The sequence below is a fragment of the Lithobates pipiens genome, unplaced genomic scaffold, assembly GCF_037356315.1.
Source record: "Lithobates pipiens isolate NorthernLeopardFrog02 unplaced genomic scaffold, aLitPip1_a1.2 Scaffold_23, whole genome shotgun sequence".
Lineage (NCBI taxonomy): Eukaryota > Metazoa > Chordata > Amphibia > Anura > Ranidae > Lithobates > Lithobates pipiens.
Window position 1 is genome coordinate 95,869,197 of NW_027507785.1, and position 19,312 is coordinate 95,888,508.

Sequence of the window (19,312 nt, forward strand, 5' to 3'; positions counted from 1 at the left end):
GTGCCGCAGGGGTCTGTGAGCCCGCTGTCAAATACGGGAGACTCCTGTAACTCATGGGAGACTTGATATGTCTGCAATGGTATAGCTGCATTTAATTGGCACTGACCAGGCTGTATTTAATGGGGGGGGGGTCGGCACCGATGATGTGTCGAATACTGTCCCCCATTGGATAGTGTCTGCCCTGTACTGCGCTTGTACGCCCTGTACGCAGTACGGAGGACAAGGAGACACCGAAGGTCTCTGAAGATGAACGGCGCCTGTGCTGTGAGCCAAGGTTCAAGCCCCACCATCCAAGTGAACATAGAGTTAGAATAAAAGATACCCAAGCGAAGTGAGCCCGCGAGGGGCCCTGTTACTATGTGCTACCGTATGTCCACTTGGATGGTGGGGCTTGCACCTGGACTCAGTGCGCAGATGCCATTCTTCTTCGGAGACTTTTGGAGTCTCCTTCTCCTCCGTACTGCTCAGTACGGGATGGACACCCCGCATCCGATGGCCGGACAGTTTTTGACAGAACACCGGTGCATATTGTCACCTCCCTGAAATGGGCTTTTGCAGGTTGGGATTAAGGATGTGCTCAGGCGTGTTCACATACTCCACGTGCAGAGCCCACCAGGAAGTCGGCGCAGCGCTGCGCTAATCACAGGCAGTGAGACATTGCCCCCGATGCGCAGCTGCAGAGATCGGGAAATGTCTCACTGCCTGTGATTAGCGTGGCCAGGGCTGTCTTTAAGGCAGGTCATGGGCCCTGTCATTGTTGTGAGGCCCAAAGCAGCTGTCTCATACTTGCCAACTATCCAGGTTTAAATTCCCTTGTCCCTTGAAGTTTTTGTCCCATGCTGTGTCGTGATATCTCAGTGTGATGTGCTGGTAATAATGCTGCCCAGCTCTGCCCTATTGTTGTGTACAGATGACTCACCTGCAGACCCTGTGCTTACATGTAAATAACCATCATACATATGTAAATAGTGGCGAAAATTCGTAAAGTAAACAGCTGTGGCCAGTGGCATTGACATGTAAATAAAGGCGCCATTCATATGTATATCATGCCCCCCTGCAGTGAAGCGATGATGTGTTATAACCTCAAGCAACCAATCAGTGAGCAGAATTACTGTACATTAATCTCTATCAACCAATGGCAAGCAGAAATCATTTGCTGTAACCTCTAGCAACCAGTCAGTGAGCCGTAATGTGTGCTGTAACCTCCAGCAACCAGTCAGTAAGCAGTAATGATATGCTGTAACAGCTGACAACCAATCGCAATTGCTGCCCGATCTGATACAGTAAACTGATTTTAAGTCTAGCTGCTATTTATTGTATGTCTCAGAACAGGTGGAGGGGGGTGGGGGGGACCAAGAAAATTTTTGCCCAGGGTCCAATCAATATTAAAGACGGCCCTGAGCGTGGCGCTGCGCCGACTTCCTGGCGGGCTCTGCACGTGGAGTGTGCGAACACGCCGGAGCTCATCCCTAGTTGGGATGTCCGCCAAATGAAAAGAAAAAGTTTTGCCTTTAGTTTCTACTTTAGCAAAAGTGTGTTCTCTATAGTGGAAAGCAATGATCTTTATTGAAGGGACCGCACAGCTCCTCAATCCCAGTGTGGTCTCTATAGTGAAAGTCTGTGACAGCCGCACTCAGCAGATCTCTCACAGCGGGCGGAACCCTCCTCCCCGCGGAACTATATGCGGCAGTGGAGGAAGGTTTAGTATGGTGCACCGGCCGGAGTGTCGATGCAAGATGGAGTCGCGGTGTAAAGTGGAGCATGAGATGAGTTTGGCGGCTCTGCGCCGCTCGGACCCCTACATCAGCGGCATTGTGGATGTCACCGGACAGGTGGCCCTGTACATCTTCAGTGCTAAGGCCAATGAGTGGGTGAGTGAGCCCGGAGAGAGGAGGAGCCTGGAGGTGTCAGGGGTCTCCTGTGCTCCATATGTATACATAGGGGACACCCCAAGTCAGCGGGACGATATCAGACACACACAGTGTATTGGTAACAGCAGAGGTGTATGCAGCTGTCCTCCTCATGGCCTTATAGTTACAAAGAGAACCTGTCACCACTCTACTACAAGTCATACCCCAGGAACATAACTTCCAGGGCTTCCTTCCATAGAACTTTCTAGAAAATGGGACTTCTCAAGCACAGCCCTCTCCCTTCTTGTCCGTCACAGCCCTCCCCCCTCGGAGTGCCTATCACCCCGGCATCACATCGCCGTCTGTACACGGCGGAGGCAGAGCAGCCAATTCATTTCAAAGTTAACAAATCCCCAACTTTTTTTTGGGGGGTGGATTGCAGCACACTGAATCACATGGTGCTGCGGCGCTGTGCATGAAAAAGCAGCGCCAGTGAACAAGCTGGGGGGTGGCGGCCATTAAATGGCACCCTCATGCATCTGCTACAGTGCAGCGTGTTTTTCTGCAGTTGAAGAAACCGTGATTTTTTGCATTTGTTTTCCCGACCCTAGGCACGCCAGACCATCGAGGAAAATGATAGAGCAGGGGTCTCCAAACTTTCTAAACAAAGGGCCAGTTTATTGTGCTTCAAACTTTAGGGGGGCGGACCCAAGTAGAACATCCATTGGCGTAAACAATGTTCTATTTTTGGTATCGGGGGAACTTATTGCCCCATTGTTGGTGTCAGTGGAAAGAATAATTCCCCATAGTTGGTGTCGGGGGGGATTAGTGCCCCGTCTGTGTCAGTGGGGGATTAGTGCCCCGTTGTTGGTGTCAGTAATAGAAGTCAATGCAAGTTGCTTGAAGTCTGTGGACTTGTCTCCTCTCTGGGCAGTCTGCCAAGAAAAGACCAAAGAGATACAATGTTTATAGTTATCAATGAACATGAACTATGAACTCTGTGTGTAGGAGTTCTCAGTTTAACCATTTAAAGTGGTTGTAAACCCTTACAAACCACTTTGACCTACAGGTAAGCCTAGATTAAGGCTTACCTGTAGGTCCAAGAAATATCTCCTAAACCTATATGGTTTAGGAGATATTTACCTGAAGACAGCCACCGCTGTCTACGGCGCATGCGGCGTGCAGGCGCACTGGGTAAGCCGCAGATCGCGGCGATATGCCGCGAGTGTCGGCTCCTTTGCGCATGCGTGGGAGTGACATTATCGCTGCTCCAGCGAATCACAGCCCCGGAGCAGCGAGACCCATGGAGACGCACCAAGAAGATGAACGCTCGTAACTACAGGGGACAGCGGTGACTTCGCTGGCTCCTGTGTCAGGTAAGTGACACATAATGGACTACTATGCGGTGCATAGTAGTGCATTAGGATTTACCTTTGCAGGGAATCAAAGAGGAAGTAAACCCATCAGGGTTTACTTCCTCTTTAAAGACTAAGGGCCAGTTCACACCAGGCGCAGTTCCGTCCAGTTCCGTGCGGGAATTAGTGCCCCATTGTTGGTGTCAGTGGGGGGGGGGGGGATTGGTGCCCCATTGTTGTTGTCAGTGGGGGGGGGGATTAGTGGGGTGTCAGTGGGGGGGGGATTAGTGCCCCATCGTTGGTGTCAGTGGGGGGGGGGGAATTAGTGCCCAATCGTTGGTGTCAGTGGGGGGGGAATTAGTGCCCCATCGTTGGTGTCAGTGGGGGGGGGAATTAGTGCCCCATCATTGGTGTCAGTGGGGGGGGGGAATTAGTGCCCCATCGTCGGTGTCAGTGGGGGGGGGGAATTAGTGCCCCATCGTTGGTGTCAGTGGGGGGGGGGGGGAATTAGTGCCCCATCGTTGGTGTCAGTGGGGGGGGGGGGAATTAGTGCCCCATCATTGGTGTCAGTGGGGAGGGAATTAGTGCCCCATCGTTTGGTGTCAGTGGGGGGGGGGAATTAGTGCCCCATCGTTGGTGTCAGTGGGGGGGGGGAATTAGTGCTCCATCGTTGGTGTCAGTGGGGGGGAAATTAGTGCCCCATCGTTTGGTGTCAGTGGGGGGGGGAATTAGTGCTCCATCGTTTGGTGTCAGTGGGGGGGGGAATTAGTGCTCCATCGTTGGTGTCAGTGGGGGGGGGGGGGGAATTAGTGCTCCATCGTTGGTGTCGGGGGGGGGGGGGGGAATTAGCGCCCCATCGTTGGTGTCAGTGGGGGGGGGAATTAGCGCCCCATTGTTGGTGTCAGTGGGGGGATTAGTGCCCCATTGTTGGTGTCAGTGGGGGGATTAGTGCCCCATTGTTGGTGTCAGTGGGTGGGGGGATTAGTGCCCCATTGTTGGTGTCAGTGGGTGGGGGGATTAGTGCCCCATTGTTGGTGTCAGTGGGTGGGGGGATTAGTGCCCCATTGTTGGTGTCAGTGGGTGGGGGGATTAGTGCCCCATTGTTGGTGTCAGTGGGTGGGGGGATTAGTGCCCCATTGTTGGTGTCAGTGGGGGGATTAGTGCCTCATTGTTGGTGTCAGTGGGGGGATTAGTGCCTCATTGTTGGTGTCAGTGGGGGGATTAGTGCCTCATTGTTGGTGTCAGGGGGGGGGATTAGTGCCTCATTGTTGGTGTCAGGGGGGGGATTAGTGCCTCATTGTTGGTGTCAGTGGGGGGGGGGATTAGTGCCTCATTGTTGGTGTCAGTGGGGGGGGGGGGGAATTAGTGCCTCATTGTTGGTGTCAGTGGGGGGGGGGGGAATTAGTGCCTCATCGTTGGTGTCAGTGGGGGGGGGGGAGATTAGTGCCCCATCGTTGGTGTCAGTGGGGGGGGGGGATTAGTGCCCCATGGTTGATGTCAGTGGGGGGGGGGATTAGTGCCCCATCGTTGGTGTCAGTGGAAGGATTAGTAAGCAAAGGGCCGCAGTTGGGGGCCACTATTCTAAAGTGTCACATGAGTCTGCTGACATCACATCAAAGATGGCGGCACTTATCAACAGTCTGAAGCCGACAATACATGGATTGAAGTTCAGGGATCGGCCAAATTATGATCTACATATGGGGAGGCTGGTTGTGCAGAAGTCGGTCTATCAACCAGCCTATCAGTTTTTTACTGAACAACAATGACATCGGCTACAGCCGGTAACGCTGATCGCTGTATTCTGACAGTAGGGAAGGCTCCCCGCTGTCAGAATACAATACCACAGCGGAAGGGATTCCCCCATCCACCTCGAATGTGTAGATGGAGGAATTGGCCGGGAGTAAACGGACTGCCCTGTCCGCCTTCAGCCGACAGCCCTCCGATCCAGCAGATTTATCAGCAGATCAGAGCGGGAGGTAGGATTGCACCCTCCTAAATAGGAATGCATGGACCTTCCAATCAGATCCTCCTGAAGAACTAACAGACCTGATCAGATCACCTTTGGGACCATATAGGTAAATAACATTTACTGGTGTGACCCCCCCCCCCCCCCCCCATGGGGGAGGGAATTTGCTGCACACCCATATTCAGGATCTGGTTCGGAAATCACTCCTCGCTACAACCACATAAAACACAACATTTTTCCATGGGACTTTAAAGTGGGAGTGAAGGCTTTTTAATGCTTGAAACCTACAGATAAGCCTATAATAAGACTTACCTGTAGGTACAGTAAATATCTCCTAAATGTACACCGTTTAGGAAAGATTTACTTTTGCAACTCGGTGACGTCACCAGCGCACTGCGCTCTCAATGGACGGCGTGTGGAAGTGACATCATCGAGGCTCGGCCACAGCCTGCCTGTGAAGATGGGAGTCCCAGGGGAGCTGTGACAGCACTCTGCTGAAGGGCATTGTTTTCAAGAAAGGCTATCGTAATGTGCTAGTATGCATACTAGCACTAGATGCTCTTAACTTGCAAGGAGAATATATATTTTTTTCTTTTTGGTGGTTTACTACCGCTCTAAATGGGGCATAACATTTTTGTAAAAAACAATTATTTTGCATATTTGATGAAGATCTTATACATAAATAGAAGAGTTAGTAAAAGAGCAAGCTGATTCATTACCAATATACAGTATATCTGCTTAATATTCATATAGTAATTCATGTACATGCTCCACACTGCCAGATTTCTAAAACATAATAGCTACATCCTACACCTTGATGTGTTTCGTGAATGTTGCTTCACTTCTTCAGGAGTAGATGCCCAATGTAAAATCTGTAAACAAAAGAACAGTTTCACAAAATGTATTCAAGCGCTGCCAAAAAAATAAAGGGGGGGGTGTGCGCAATATCTATTTATATGACCTTAGTAAAACAAAACTTGCAAATCAGGTTGATAATTGAACTTAAATAATCCCTCCAAATTACCACAAGGTATCTGACCCAAAACACTGCTGTGGGGGTTTAATGTGAGGGGGGGTAGGGGCAGAAGGAACTGCTGTTGGTAGGGGGGTAATTTGAAGCGGTGGGGGGATTTGAAGGGGGTAGAGGACATTGATGTTGGGAAAGGGAGGGTGTGACATGAATGTGGGATGTGAATGGAGGGGGGTGTGATGTGATGATGGGCTGTGAACACTACTTTGAAGGGGGAATTATGATGTCCTGAGGGGACAAAAGATCTGATAAAAGACCTGGATTGTGCTTTGAGTCCTCACACAAACATGCGATTCAGACCTCGGTTGGAGGAAAATTTTACAGACCGTGAACTACCGGAAATCCTGGCAGGAGAAAAGTTGCTTAACCACTTCAGCCCCGCAAGATTTTACCCCCTTCCAAACCAGAGCACTTTTTGCGATTTGACACTGCGTCGCTTTAACAATTGCGCGGTCGTGCGACATTGCACTCAAACAAAAGTTACATCCTTTTTTTTCCCCCACAAATAGAGCTTTCTTTTGGTGGTATTTGATTGCCTCTGCGCTTTTTATTTTTTGCACTATAAACAAAAAAAGAGCGACAATTTTGAAACAAAATGCAATATTTTTTACTTTTTGCTATAATTTCCCCAAAAAATATCTAAAAAAAAAAAAAAAAATTTTTTTTCCTCAGTTTAGGTAGATATGTATTCTTCTACATGTTTTTTTGGTAAAAGAAAAATCACAATAAGCGTATATTGATTGGTTTTCGCAAAAGTTATAGCTCCTACAAAATAGGTGATAGTTATATGACTTTTTTATTATTCAAAAAAAAATATATATATATAATATCTATATCTCTCTATCTATCATATCATCAATGCTATAAAATTGCATTGATTACTGTGAAAATGTCACTGGCAGTAAAGGGGTTGAGTGTCCTAGTACGTGTTCTAATTGAAGGGGGGATGGGACTGTGCAGAGGAGATGACAGATCATCTGTCTAGTCTCCCTTCAGAGAACCGGAAACTGTTTTTACACACACAGATCCCGGTTCTTTGTGTGCCCCGAGCGATTGTGGGAGCCCGGCAGTGATTGCGACCACCGGGCACTCGCATTGGCTCTGTGGGTGAGCAGGGGGGCGCGTGCCCCCTAGTAGCTGTCTGTGGTACCAATGTACCAGGATGGCGATTCCTGCAGCCGAGCCATGTTGCTGCAGTATAACTGCGGCAGCTGTCTGCATGCGGTTAACAAAACACTGTAAAATCTGCGCGTTTAGGCGTGTCAAGCATTTGAGGGTTATTGGAATCTATTGGCCAGAATATTTATTTTGGCCATTGGGATGCATTAACCACTTGCCGACCATATATCATACATATACGGTGGCAAGAGGGCTCTGCTGCGCTGGATCACTACCTAGTATGTGATCCGACACTTCTGGGTAGAGGACGGGCTTTCATGGCACTGACGCCTCGCTCCCTCTGTGATTATACACAAGTGCTGATCTGCCGGTATCGTGGATTCGATGTCTGCCAGCACCTGTCGATCGTTTAGTAAAGAGCCGGAATGACAGCATGCCTATGTAAGCAAGGTAGATTGCCGTTCCAACAAGGGGAAGGCATGAATCGTATGTCTCTGCAGAGCAGTGACTAGAATCCATGTCTTCCCTTAGTAAAAGCACCTCCCACGCTGTAGAAAATCACTGGCTATTAACCCATTTAACCCTTTGATCGCCCCCCATGATGGTAATCCCTTCCCAGCCAATGTCATTAGTACAGTGACATATTTTTAGCACTGATTATTGTATTAGTGTCACTGGTCCCCAAAAAAGCGTCAGTTAGTGTCTGGCTGTCTGCCGCAATATCACAGTCCCACTATAAGTCACTGATCGCCACCATTACTAACACAAAATAAATGAGTAAAAAATATCCCAGTGTTTGTAGACCCCATAACTTTTGCGCAAACCAATCAATATATGCTTTTTGGGATATATATTTTTTTTTTTTACCAAAAATGTGTAGCGGAATACATATTGGCCTAAATTTATGAAGACATTAGAATTTTATTGGATATAATTTATATCAGAAAGTAAAAAAAATATGTATTTACACACACACATTTTTCTCAAGTCATCTTCCAGGACGGCACACCTGAGAGATGAGAGGCTCCTCCCTACAGGAAACACAATCAATCGACAGCTGTTTTAAGTCCCCACCCTTCCCCTTGATCCTCAGTTTTTGATTGTGTTTCTCCCTACACAGCGAAACTGTTTGTTTTTTTCCAAATGACCCGAAGCCTGGGGCTGGTGGTCTCCCCCTGGGAGCCGGACCACAAGCCTGGGAAGCCTCTGGGTCTGGTAGGATATTCTTGTCCTTCCTGGGGGGTTCCCCTATCTTTTCCTCAGGGCGGGCAGCAGAAATTGGAAGAGCCCCCCTGAGAGCTGAAGGACCCTGGGTACAGTGGTGTACCCAGAACTTCAGGGGCCATTATCCTGTCTCCCCCTCCTTACCTGTACAGGTGGCTGTTCAGACGGGGGTGCTGGCCATCGGTTCTTTCCAGGGGGCTTGTCCCCGACTCCTGGGTCCCCGGTAGCTCGCGTGGGCTGCCGGAGAGGGCGTGGCAACAAGCACCCGCGTCATTTTCAAACTTTGGGAAAATGGCAGCGGCGTTCTTACCCAGGAGGGAAGGCTGAGAGTCAGTAGGAGCAGGCGCCCACATCCTCCTTTCTCTAGAGCGAGGAGGCACCAGTTTACTACGGTGGATGTCTGCCTTAACCACCTCAGATATGAAGATGGGAATGAGGAATGGAAGGCATTGCCCCCCCCCCCCCCCCATGTATATAGACTGACTGGTACAGTGCAGGACACAGCCTAACCTGGCACCTCCCTATGGGGACAGCAGTTGGGGGGGGAGCACTTTGGCGGCTATCCTCCTTGCGTGTGGACCATAAGGATGGAAAAGCAAGCCCGCTGGTTGTGGCAAAAAGAGGAAGACGACAACGGTGAGTACTTTACTTTCCTTTTGCCGTGGGAATTTAGCTGCAAAATCCCCAATTCCAGCCAGAGGGTTCCTGGGCATTTGAGATCTCACCTGGGGTCTGGATTCAAATAGCCCTTAAGCTTCTGCTAAAAACACCAGCCGCAGCTCCCTCTTACATCAGAGAAGCTGTATGGTGGACAGGTGGTGCAGAGGAATGAGTGTGCCTAAACCACCTCAGATGAGAAAGAGGTAGGTAGGCCATTGCTCCCCCTTCCCCGTGTATATACTGACTGGTGCAGTGCAGAACCTGGGGTCGGGATACAAATAGCGCAGACGCCACTGCTAAAACCACCAGCCACAGCTCCCTCTTACAGCAGAGACACTGTGGTTATTGCAGCAGTAGGTTGCCAGCCTCTCCCTACATGCCCAGTTGTGGTACATTTAGTAGGGATGAATATAGCGTACAGAGGGGACCTGGTAGATACAAAGTTACTTACAGGCCAGGTATACCACTGAACAGGTTATTAATTGGGCAGTGGTTGGTGGATTCAGAAGCTCCCCTGGTCAGCAGGTGCACTAGGTTACCGGCCCTATTAGCCCAGCTGCTAGGAATCTGAAGTTGCTTCACAATGTTTAAAAGCTGACCTAACATTCAAGGATGGGCAGAGACCAAGCTACTGTGTGGCACAGTAGGGGTTCCCTTGTCACAGATCCTCCTTTTGGGGGTTGCCTGCTATAGTTAACTTTCATAAGCTCCAACCTCCCACTCCACCTTTACACTGTGTTTATATTATAGTGTAGGATGTAAGAAGAAACTTTTTTTATTGGTTTGGGCTACAATCCACGCAGTGGCAGATCTAAAGGCGATTCACCATAGATCGCTCCCTACATCCTTTTAATTGAGGATTTTCTGTGCAAACCTATGCAAGAGCTACATAATTAATTGTTTGAAGCCTGCAAATAGCTATTTACCTCCCAGGCTAAACTGGTAACCACCTCTTCTAGAGAGGTCTTAAATTGGTCTCTAGGGCTGGGCTCATTGAGACTTTAGTTGCTAATCAGCACCACCTGGATATGTGCTGGCTAGCGTTTGCTCAGTCTATGGAGGTAAGGTAGGACAACAACTACTACTAATAGTAGGGTGTCCAACCATTTTAGGATCTGTTCCTTCTCTGGTGGTGAAGGCTTAGTATCTACAGCCCAGGCTATGCCTATGAAATAAATTGCCTGTTGGTTATTTCATAAAGGGATAGACCATGACTCCTCATTGGCTGCACACCAGTAGACCTCAGTAGTGAAGGTTTGTGCTTGCTGGGATGTTTTTGTGGCACAGCAGAAATACACATTGAGATTTGTGACATCTCTGCTTATAAGGGCTATATTGCTGTACATCAGAAATGCACTGCACTGAAGCTTGTTTGCTGTCCTTTATATACTAAAGGTACTGCTTTGTTTGGCTACAGATCAGAAAAATACAACAGTGAAGGTGGTCTGTACTTTCTGGTTTTGTGTTGCACAGCAGAAATGCACATCATTGTGTCTGGTGACATCTCTGCTCATAATGGTTATATTGCTGCACATCAGACATACACAAGATTGAGGTCTGTCTTTGGGGCTTTGTGTCCTGTTTTACTGCCTTGTTGGTTACTTATCAGAAAGGCAGCAGTGAAGTCTGATGGTCCTGATTTGCATGGCGCTGTGCTGATTCAGACAGTGCTATTAACAGCAATGGCTGCCGAGTTTAAACATGCGATTTGACATGTTGAGTCGCATGACAAATCATTTCAATATGGATGTGCTATCTCTATTCATAGTGTTTTATTGTTGCACATCAATTTATACAGCATTAAGGTCTGTGAGGTTTTGTGTCCTGTATTACTGCCTTATCAGAAAGGCAGCAGTGAAAATTGATGGTTCGAATTTGTTGGGCTACATAGTAGAAATACAAATTGAACCCCTGCCAGGTGTAGTACATATACTGCCTTTGGTAATCCATGTAGCACCACAAAGTGGTGTTGTGCTGATTTTAGCCATGCGATTTGACATGTTGAGTCGCAAGGCCAAATCACTTCAATATGGATGTGCTATCTCTATTCAGAATTGTTATATTGTTGCACATCAGACATATACAAGATTGAAGGTTGTCTGTCCTTTTTATGTCTTGCATATACTGCCTTATTGGCTGCATATCAGAAAGGACACAGCAGTGAAGGTTGCTTGTCTTTTTCTGATTTTGTTTTTGCTGCTCAGCTGAGAGACACATTGAGGATGGTGGCCTCTCTGCTCAGTATTGGTATATTACTACACATCAGACATACACAAAGATTGAATGTTTGTGTCCTGTATGTCCTATATTTACTGCCTTATCGTTTGTATATCAGGCTAAGCAGTGTTTCTCATGGATCTACCTTTCTGCATCTTAGGGATACACAGCAGGGGTTTGTTGGCTGCAATCCTCCAGGGAGTCACAGCATTGGGGACCCCTTACTTGTTCGACCTGAAAATTGCTATTTGTTTTTTTCCCTGCGACCTGTGTAATCTTGAGGTCTGTGGATCCAGGAATCAGGGACTGCTGGTGTCGCACAGACACAAATGGTACCCATTGGAAGCCATAGTATATGACTTCTCATGCGTCTTGCAGTCCCAAGTCGCAGGTTGGGTCGCACGGGTGTGGGAACCCTAAACTTATCTGTCCCTTCTGATTGAGGTTTTGCTACACAGCAGGAATACTCATCATGGCGTTATTGTTTTATTTTGCAGCAGACCAGAAAGATTGCAGCTGTAAAGGCTGTCTGTCTTTTTCCTCAGTGTCTGCTTTTATGTTGTTGCACAGCAGAAATACTCAAGATTGAAGCTTGTTGGTGCTTTCTGTTTCAGAAAAACACAATGCTGCAGGTTGCTTGTGTCCTTTCTCAGTGTTGGTTCTATCTGAACTACACTACAGAAGTGCATGACAGAAAGGATTGTCTTGTGTTCCATATTTTTCCCTGTGGCATAGCAAAGATGCACAACACGGGAGTTGGTGTTCATATTAATCTTATAACTGTGGTGGTTTGTCAGAAATACACAACATAGAAGTTTGGGTCTTTCTGTCTTTATAGCCTTGTTTTGCTGTACATAGGTAAAGCACAACAGTAAAGGGGGTTCCTGTCCTTTCCGTATTTATATATCAGTTATGACCTAGCTAGCTGCACTAAAGAAATACGCAGCATTTAGGGTTTGCTTGAGTCTTAATGTTTTTACGTCTTGGCAGCACATCAGAAAACCAGACTATGAGGACTGTTTGTCTACGTTGAGGTTCAGATTTGGGTCTCTTCCCATATTTGATATATTGGTTTAGCTAGTCACACTCAGGCACACAACATTGTTGTCTATGCTTGTGTCCTTTCTGTCTAAATCTATTGTGCCGTGCCCACAATCTATGATCATTTTATTTGTGATATTATTAATGCATGTATCACCTTTTTGTATTTCAGCCTTCTTTTCCATGGAGGGGCCAGGAGTTCGGGCTGCAGCTGCCACATGTCAGAAAACCTTGACCACTTGCATTCAGGGATGCCAGAACCATTTCCTAGGGTTGAAGCCCTGTAGGGTTATGGGACACTGGAGAAAGGGGATAATGAATCGCCCTGTTTAGTAAGAACTTGGAGAGTTCTGTTCAGAGGAGTATTAGGGCCTGAGGATGAAGTATAAAGATGTATACCCGATCGAATAGGTTTCGGCTCGGTGCATGGCCTTCATTTTGCCCTTTTAGCAAAACTAGACATAGCAATATGGGTAGTCTACTCCTGCTAGGGACTTTAATCTCCTGAAGAAGGCTCTCAGGCGTAAGTAAGGACATAGATTGGGCGTGCCTTAAACCCAGGGTTCAAGCTTCTGTTAATCTATTTCCCTTAAGTAGGCTTCCCTTTAGTCTTTTGCTGACATAAAGATGAAAAGGAAGCAGTTTTATTTCCCTCAACAGGATAGTGTTAAGACAGGCCCTCTTATTGATTAATGTAGTGTCCTTGTCTTACACAGGTCTCTTATTTATCTTTTTAGTGGTTCTAAGTAGCACCTACAGGCATAATAGGCCATGGTTGTTAGATGTGTGAGATAGGCAACATTGCTAACCTACAAGTTTAACATGTTTTCTGATTCCATTTTTAAGAGCCCATTTCACCTAGATACTGCATCTGAAGCGGAAAAGGCAGGAACATCTGTGGAGCAGACCTGCAAATCAGCCGCATGATCCAGCTAACATGCCTTCATCAAGCATATGAGCGTATGGAGTGGAGGTAAAGCTCACTGCAGAGCCAAGGTTCGCCAAGAGGGTTTTGCAGTGGCCCCACCCTAAGGTAGGCCTGAGGTACTTGTTTATCCTCTCAGGTGTGCCGTCCTGGAAGATGACTTGAGAAAAGTACCAGTTACTTACCGGTAACTGTCTTTCTGGGAAATCTTCCAGGACGGCAGGCCTACTTCCCGCCCGTTGGAGGAGGGAAAATTCTAGAACACTAGAAGGTGAGTACCTATGAGGAATGATTTCCCTTGTGAACCTGGTTCAGGAGTTACTTCTCTACAAACTGAGGATCAAGGGGAAGGGTGGGGACTTAAAACAGCTGTCGATTGATTGTGTTTCCTGTAGGGAGGAGCCTCTCATCTCTCAGGTGTGCCGTCCTGGAAGATTTCCCAGAAAGACAGTTACCGGTAAGTAACTGGTACTTTTTTATTTATTTTTTTGTTGCATGACCGCACAATTGTCAGTCAAAGTAACGCAGTGCCGTAACACATAAAAATGGCCTGGTCAGGAGGAGGGTAAATCTTCCGAAGGTCAAATGGTTATACCTCAAACGCTAGACGTGTCCAGCATTTAGGCGCGTTCCACGTTTCTTCTGTTTTTTTTTTTTTTTTTTATTTGTTTTTTTTAGCCCCCTTCAAGAACACTCCTTTTTGACTGGGATTTTTTTCAGCCTATAAATGCTCCTCTTCTAATACCCCTGTAAATTCTTATGTGTGCATGGACACCTAGACTTACATAGAGGGGCTTTTTACAGGCTGAAACCAAATGCCTATAATAATGGCAGTTGTTTTTTTGACTCCGCCCACATGCCCCACCTACAACTCAAGTATCCCCTTTAAGTGGACCGGTCCTTTCAGCAGACAAATGTTACTTGGGAGATTCACAGTTCAATGTGTGCCTGAAGGGGTGTTGTATTTTAGAAAACGGAAGCTATTAACTGTTACAGTAATTTAAACATGCAGAACAGTGGAGGACTATTAAAGAAATCCAAATGTATCATGATCTCTAACATAATCTGCTAACCAGGCCTAGGTCATGATCACATAATCTATGTGTAGTTTACTTACCGCCCCTCTGAAAAGCAATCCGCAGTGGCTCGTTTCAGAGAGCGGTTGACAGGCAAACTGGGAAAAGAATTCTAGGTATAGCTCTTTTTACATTGATTACAGCTTGAACCAATGGAATTATGTATATACAGCGGATATAAAATGTCAGGTTACTGTGATGTAAAAAAAAAGAGATCAATTATTTCAGAACTTTTTCCACCTTTTAATGTGACCTATAAACTGTACAACTCAGTTGAACAACAAACTATTATTTAAAATGGGGGGTGGGGGGAAGTAAAAATAAAATAATATGGTTGCATAAGTGTGTACACCCTTAAACTAATACTTTGAAGCACCTTTTTGGTTTTATTACAACATTCAGTCTTTTTGGCTCAGAGTCTATCGGCATGGCACACCTTGCCAATATTTGCCCACTATTTGCAAAAACGCTCCGAATCTGTCAGTTTGCAAGGGCATCTGTGCACAACCCTATTCATATCGACCCACAGATTTTTATCGGGATTCTGGTCAGGGCTCTGGCTGGGCCATTCCAAAACTATAATCTTCTGGTGAAGCCATTCCTTTGTTGATTTGGATCTATGCTTTGGATCGTTGTCATGCTAAACCATGAAGTTCCCTCTACCTTGACTATGGCCCCTGTTCCAGCTGAAGAAAAACAGCCCCAAAGCATGATGCTGCCACCACCATGCTTCACTGTGGGTATGGTGTTCTTTTGGTAATGTGCAGTGTTGTTTTTGTGCCAAATATATATCTTTTGGAATTATGGCCAAAAAGTTAAACCTTGGTTTTCATCAGACCAGAACACATTTTCCCACATGCTTTTGGAAGACTTCCGATGTGTTTTTGCAAAATTTATCCGGGCTTGGATGTTTTTCTTAAGAAAAGGCTTCCGTCTTGCCACTCTACCCCATAGCCCAGACATATGAAGAATATGAAGAATACAGGAGATTGTTACATGTACCACACAGCCAGCACTTGCCAGATATTCCTGCAGCTTCTTCAATGTTGCTGTAGGCTTCTTGGCAGCCTCCCTGACCAGTTATCTTCTAGTCTTTTCATCAATTTTGGAGGGACATCCAGTTCTTGGTAATGTCACTGTTCTGCCATATTTTCTCTGTTTGCCTGTCTTCACTGTGTTCCATGGTATATCTAATGCCTTGGAAATTATTTTGTACTTTTTTTCCTGACTGATGCCTTTTAACAATGAGATCCCTCTGATGCTTTGGAAGCTTTCTGTTGACCATGGCATTTGCTTTCGGATGCAACTAAGAAAATGTCAGGAAAGACCTACTAGATCAGCTGAACTTTATTTGGAGTTAATCAGAGGCACTTTAATGTCAGGTGTGTACTGACTCCTTTTTAAAGAGGAAGGAAACCCTGATGGGTTTACTTCCTCTGATTCCCTGCAAAGGTAAAGCATAATGGACTACTATGCATCGCATAGTAGTCCATTATGCTTCACTTACCTGACACAGGAGCCAGCGATGATGTCACTCCCGCGCATGCTCATGGGAGCCGACACTCGCGGCATATCGCCGCGATCTGCGGCATATTGCCGCGATCTGCGGCCTATCGCCGCTATCTGCGGCCTGCCTAGTGCGCCTGCGCACCGCCGCTGTGTACGGCGCATGCGCCGTAGACAGTGGTGGCTGTCTTCGGGTAAATATCTCCTAAACCGTATAGGTTTAAGAGATATTTCTCTGACCTACAGGTAAGCCTTAATCTAGGCTTACCTGTAGGTCAAAGTGGTTTGTAAAGGTTTACAACCACTTTTAACATTTTTGTTTTAAAAAGCTGTTTATTTAAGTTTTCAACAGTACAACTTAAATGTCAAGCAGGATATATAGCATATAACAGCACTCCAGTTGTACAGACATAAATATATACCCTTAATAATTAAGTATAAAGTGTTGTGTGCAGTGGTCGAGCACCACCTGTGCAAATAACCTCCCAGCCTGTGAGCTGTCAGACAGCTCGCTGCCTCCACCATCATGTTAGTTGAAGCAATGGTGGTAGTCAGATCACCAAAAAGGAGCACACCACAGGAGTAAGCAAAAAAAATTAAGCAACAACAAAACATAAACAGAAAAACAAACGACAAACAGGCATACCAATCACACAAATCACATTCTCACACATACATCACCTTCCCACTGTACATCTCAATTTTACAACATACGCGGCATCAATGCAGCGTCATATAACTGCAGTCTTCCCTATAATCCGCCCCTCCCGCCAGTAGCATACACCAAGAATCCTAAGGTACAATCCCACCTAGGAGATTTGCGAGGATAGGACCGTCCCCCAGAAGGAGCCAGAGACATCCAACCATGGCTGCCACACTTTATGAAACTTTTTTAAACAAGCTCTATTTTTATACACAATTTTAAATTTAGGGAGTTCTCCATTAATAATTCCATATAGGGATTGAGTCTTTGGGGGGGGGGTCACTCTCTTTCCAGTGCAGTAAGATCACTTTATGTGCATAGAATAAAATGGTACGAAGTAAAGTCTGAGCTGATGCCCTGTAGATGAAGTCATTCAGTATACCCAGTAGCCCCACCTCCGGAGTTTGGGGCACCGGGAAGGCAAGATGATCATCAAAAAATTTAAACAGGTCCTTCCAATACGATTCCAATCTAGGACAGCTCCAGAACATATGATATAAATCGGCATTCTCAAAGGTACATCTAGCACACAGAGCCTCAGCTCTCAGGCCCATTCGCGCTAGTCTGGCCAGGGTATAATGCAAATGATGAATAAACTTAAATTGAACATATTGATCAGCTGTGCTTATGTCTTGAAAACAAATTTCTGTGACCTCCTCGCAACCCTCCTCTGACAGGTCAGGTATCAATCTTTTCCACTTCATAAAGGAATTTTGGAATGGGTCTGCCCCCACCTTGGATAGATGACTATAGAAAGTTGTGACCTGTTTAGTAAGATCCGGGTAGGACAACAAATCTTCCATGGGAGATTCCTTGAGCTCAATAGTCAGGGAGCCAAACTGCGCCCGAATGGCATGTCGAAGGAGTAGGTATTTATAAAAGAATTTATGATCTATTGTAAAATTGCCCCGTAAATTTTCAAAGGATTCAAATACGTTCCCCTTTTATTATATGGGACAGGTGCATTATATGCAGCCGGGTCCACCATTGGGAGTCTAGATGCCCACATAACTCTGGAAGACTAGGATTGTCCCATAGTGGGGTTTGTGGTGACCTGCCAGGGGTGGTGATTGAAAGCAGTTTTTTCCCCCTCCCTCCAAGCTAGTAAACCCACTTCCATAGGGGAAAGCCTAGAGCACCTATCATGTAGTGCCCTATGCAACACATCATTAGCTGTGTCAAACGGTGCATGTAAGATTGACATGAGAGTGGCGGAAGGGGTCTGAGGGTTGGAATGCAGCCATTCATATACATAGGCAAGTTGGGAAGCAATGAAGTAATTGTACAAATTTGGGTGGGCCAGGCCTCCTTTTAGTTTGGATGACCGCAATGATGCCTTGGCTATCCGCGGATAGAAATTTTGCCAGATAAAGGAGGACACAATAGACTCTATTTTCAGGAATAACTTCTTAGGAAGATAAACCGGAGCAGCTCTAAAGCAATATAGAAATTTAGGGAGGAAAATCATTTTGAAGACGTTGATACATCCTATTAAGTTAAGAGGGAGGGCTGACCATGTTTGGAGTTTGTCTACCATCTGTTTTGTAATAGGGGCAATATTTAAGTCTTCATATTTGGGGAAGTCATTATGAATCTGTATACCTAGGTAATTAAATGATTGAGATGTCCGAAGTTTGAAGGTTTTCAAATAGTCATACGAGCAGTGAGGGCCAATGGGAAAAGCTATAGACTTATCCCAGCCAACCCTCAGACCAGACACATCCCCAAACTCTTCCACCACCTGCATAAGGCCCCTGAAGGAGCTTTCCTTGCCATCTAAATAAATCAAGGGATCGTTTGCATACAAATATATATCTTCTCCTCCAGCATCCCAATCCGGATGCCCCCTACCCCCGAGGCCTGCCGCACCGCCAAAGCCAAAGGCTCTATGGCGAGAGCGAACAGGAGCGGAGAAAGCAGACACCCCTGCCTAGTCCCCCTCTGCAACAAGAATGGGGAAGAGACACCTCTATTGGTTCGCACTCGGTTTAGCTTATAACAGGTGAACCCAGTTTGTAAATTGCGGGCCAAACCCCATGTTAGCCATAGTCTCCCACAGGAATGACCAACGAACCGTATCAAAAGCTTTTAACACATCCTAAGGACAACACCAGGCTACCGTTTTTTTTCCCTGCATGCTCTATGGATATGTAGATATAATCTGCGTATATTATCAAACGTGCTAAGTCCAGGCATAAAACCAGCCTGGTCAGGCGATATCAAGGTAAGTATAACTTTTCTGCAAGCGAAGAGCTAGTATCTTGGCCAAGATTTTTGCATCATTGTTCAGGAGGGAAATGGGTCGGTAGGACTCGCACAACAGCTTATTTTTCCCCGGCCTGGGTAGTACCACAATCAGTGCTTCGTTCATTGAATCAGGAAGAGATCCCTGTTTCAAGGATGCATGATAAGTAAGGAGTAGTTTAGGAGCTATCAATTCAGTGTATGTCTGATACCACGCCAAAGGGATACCATCCAGGCCCGAAGCCTTCGAGGGCGGTAGGGAACCTATTGCTGCATCCACCTCTTCAAGAGTAATCTCCTGTTCCAAGAGGTCCCTCTGAGTTTCCTCTAGCCCGGGGAATACCAAGGACGAGAAGAAACCCCTAAAGGTGGCCTCCTAGGGGGGCGCCGGATCTT

General features: G+C 46.4%; 1 protein-coding gene across 1 annotated transcript in view; it reads left to right on the top strand.

Moving 5' to 3' along the window:
• Window positions 1-1,689: 1,689 nt before the first annotated feature.
• The window catches only part of DCP1A (decapping mRNA 1A), a 108,643-nt gene continuing 91,020 nt past the window's right edge, over window positions 1,690-19,312 (top strand). Inside the window, exon 1 of the mRNA XM_077452079.1 lies at window positions 1,690-1,871. Coding sequence (XP_077308205.1) covers window positions 1,707-1,871 — 165 coding nt within the window. The 5' untranslated portion in view covers window positions 1,690-1,706. The remainder of the gene's footprint in view (window positions 1,872-19,312) is intronic.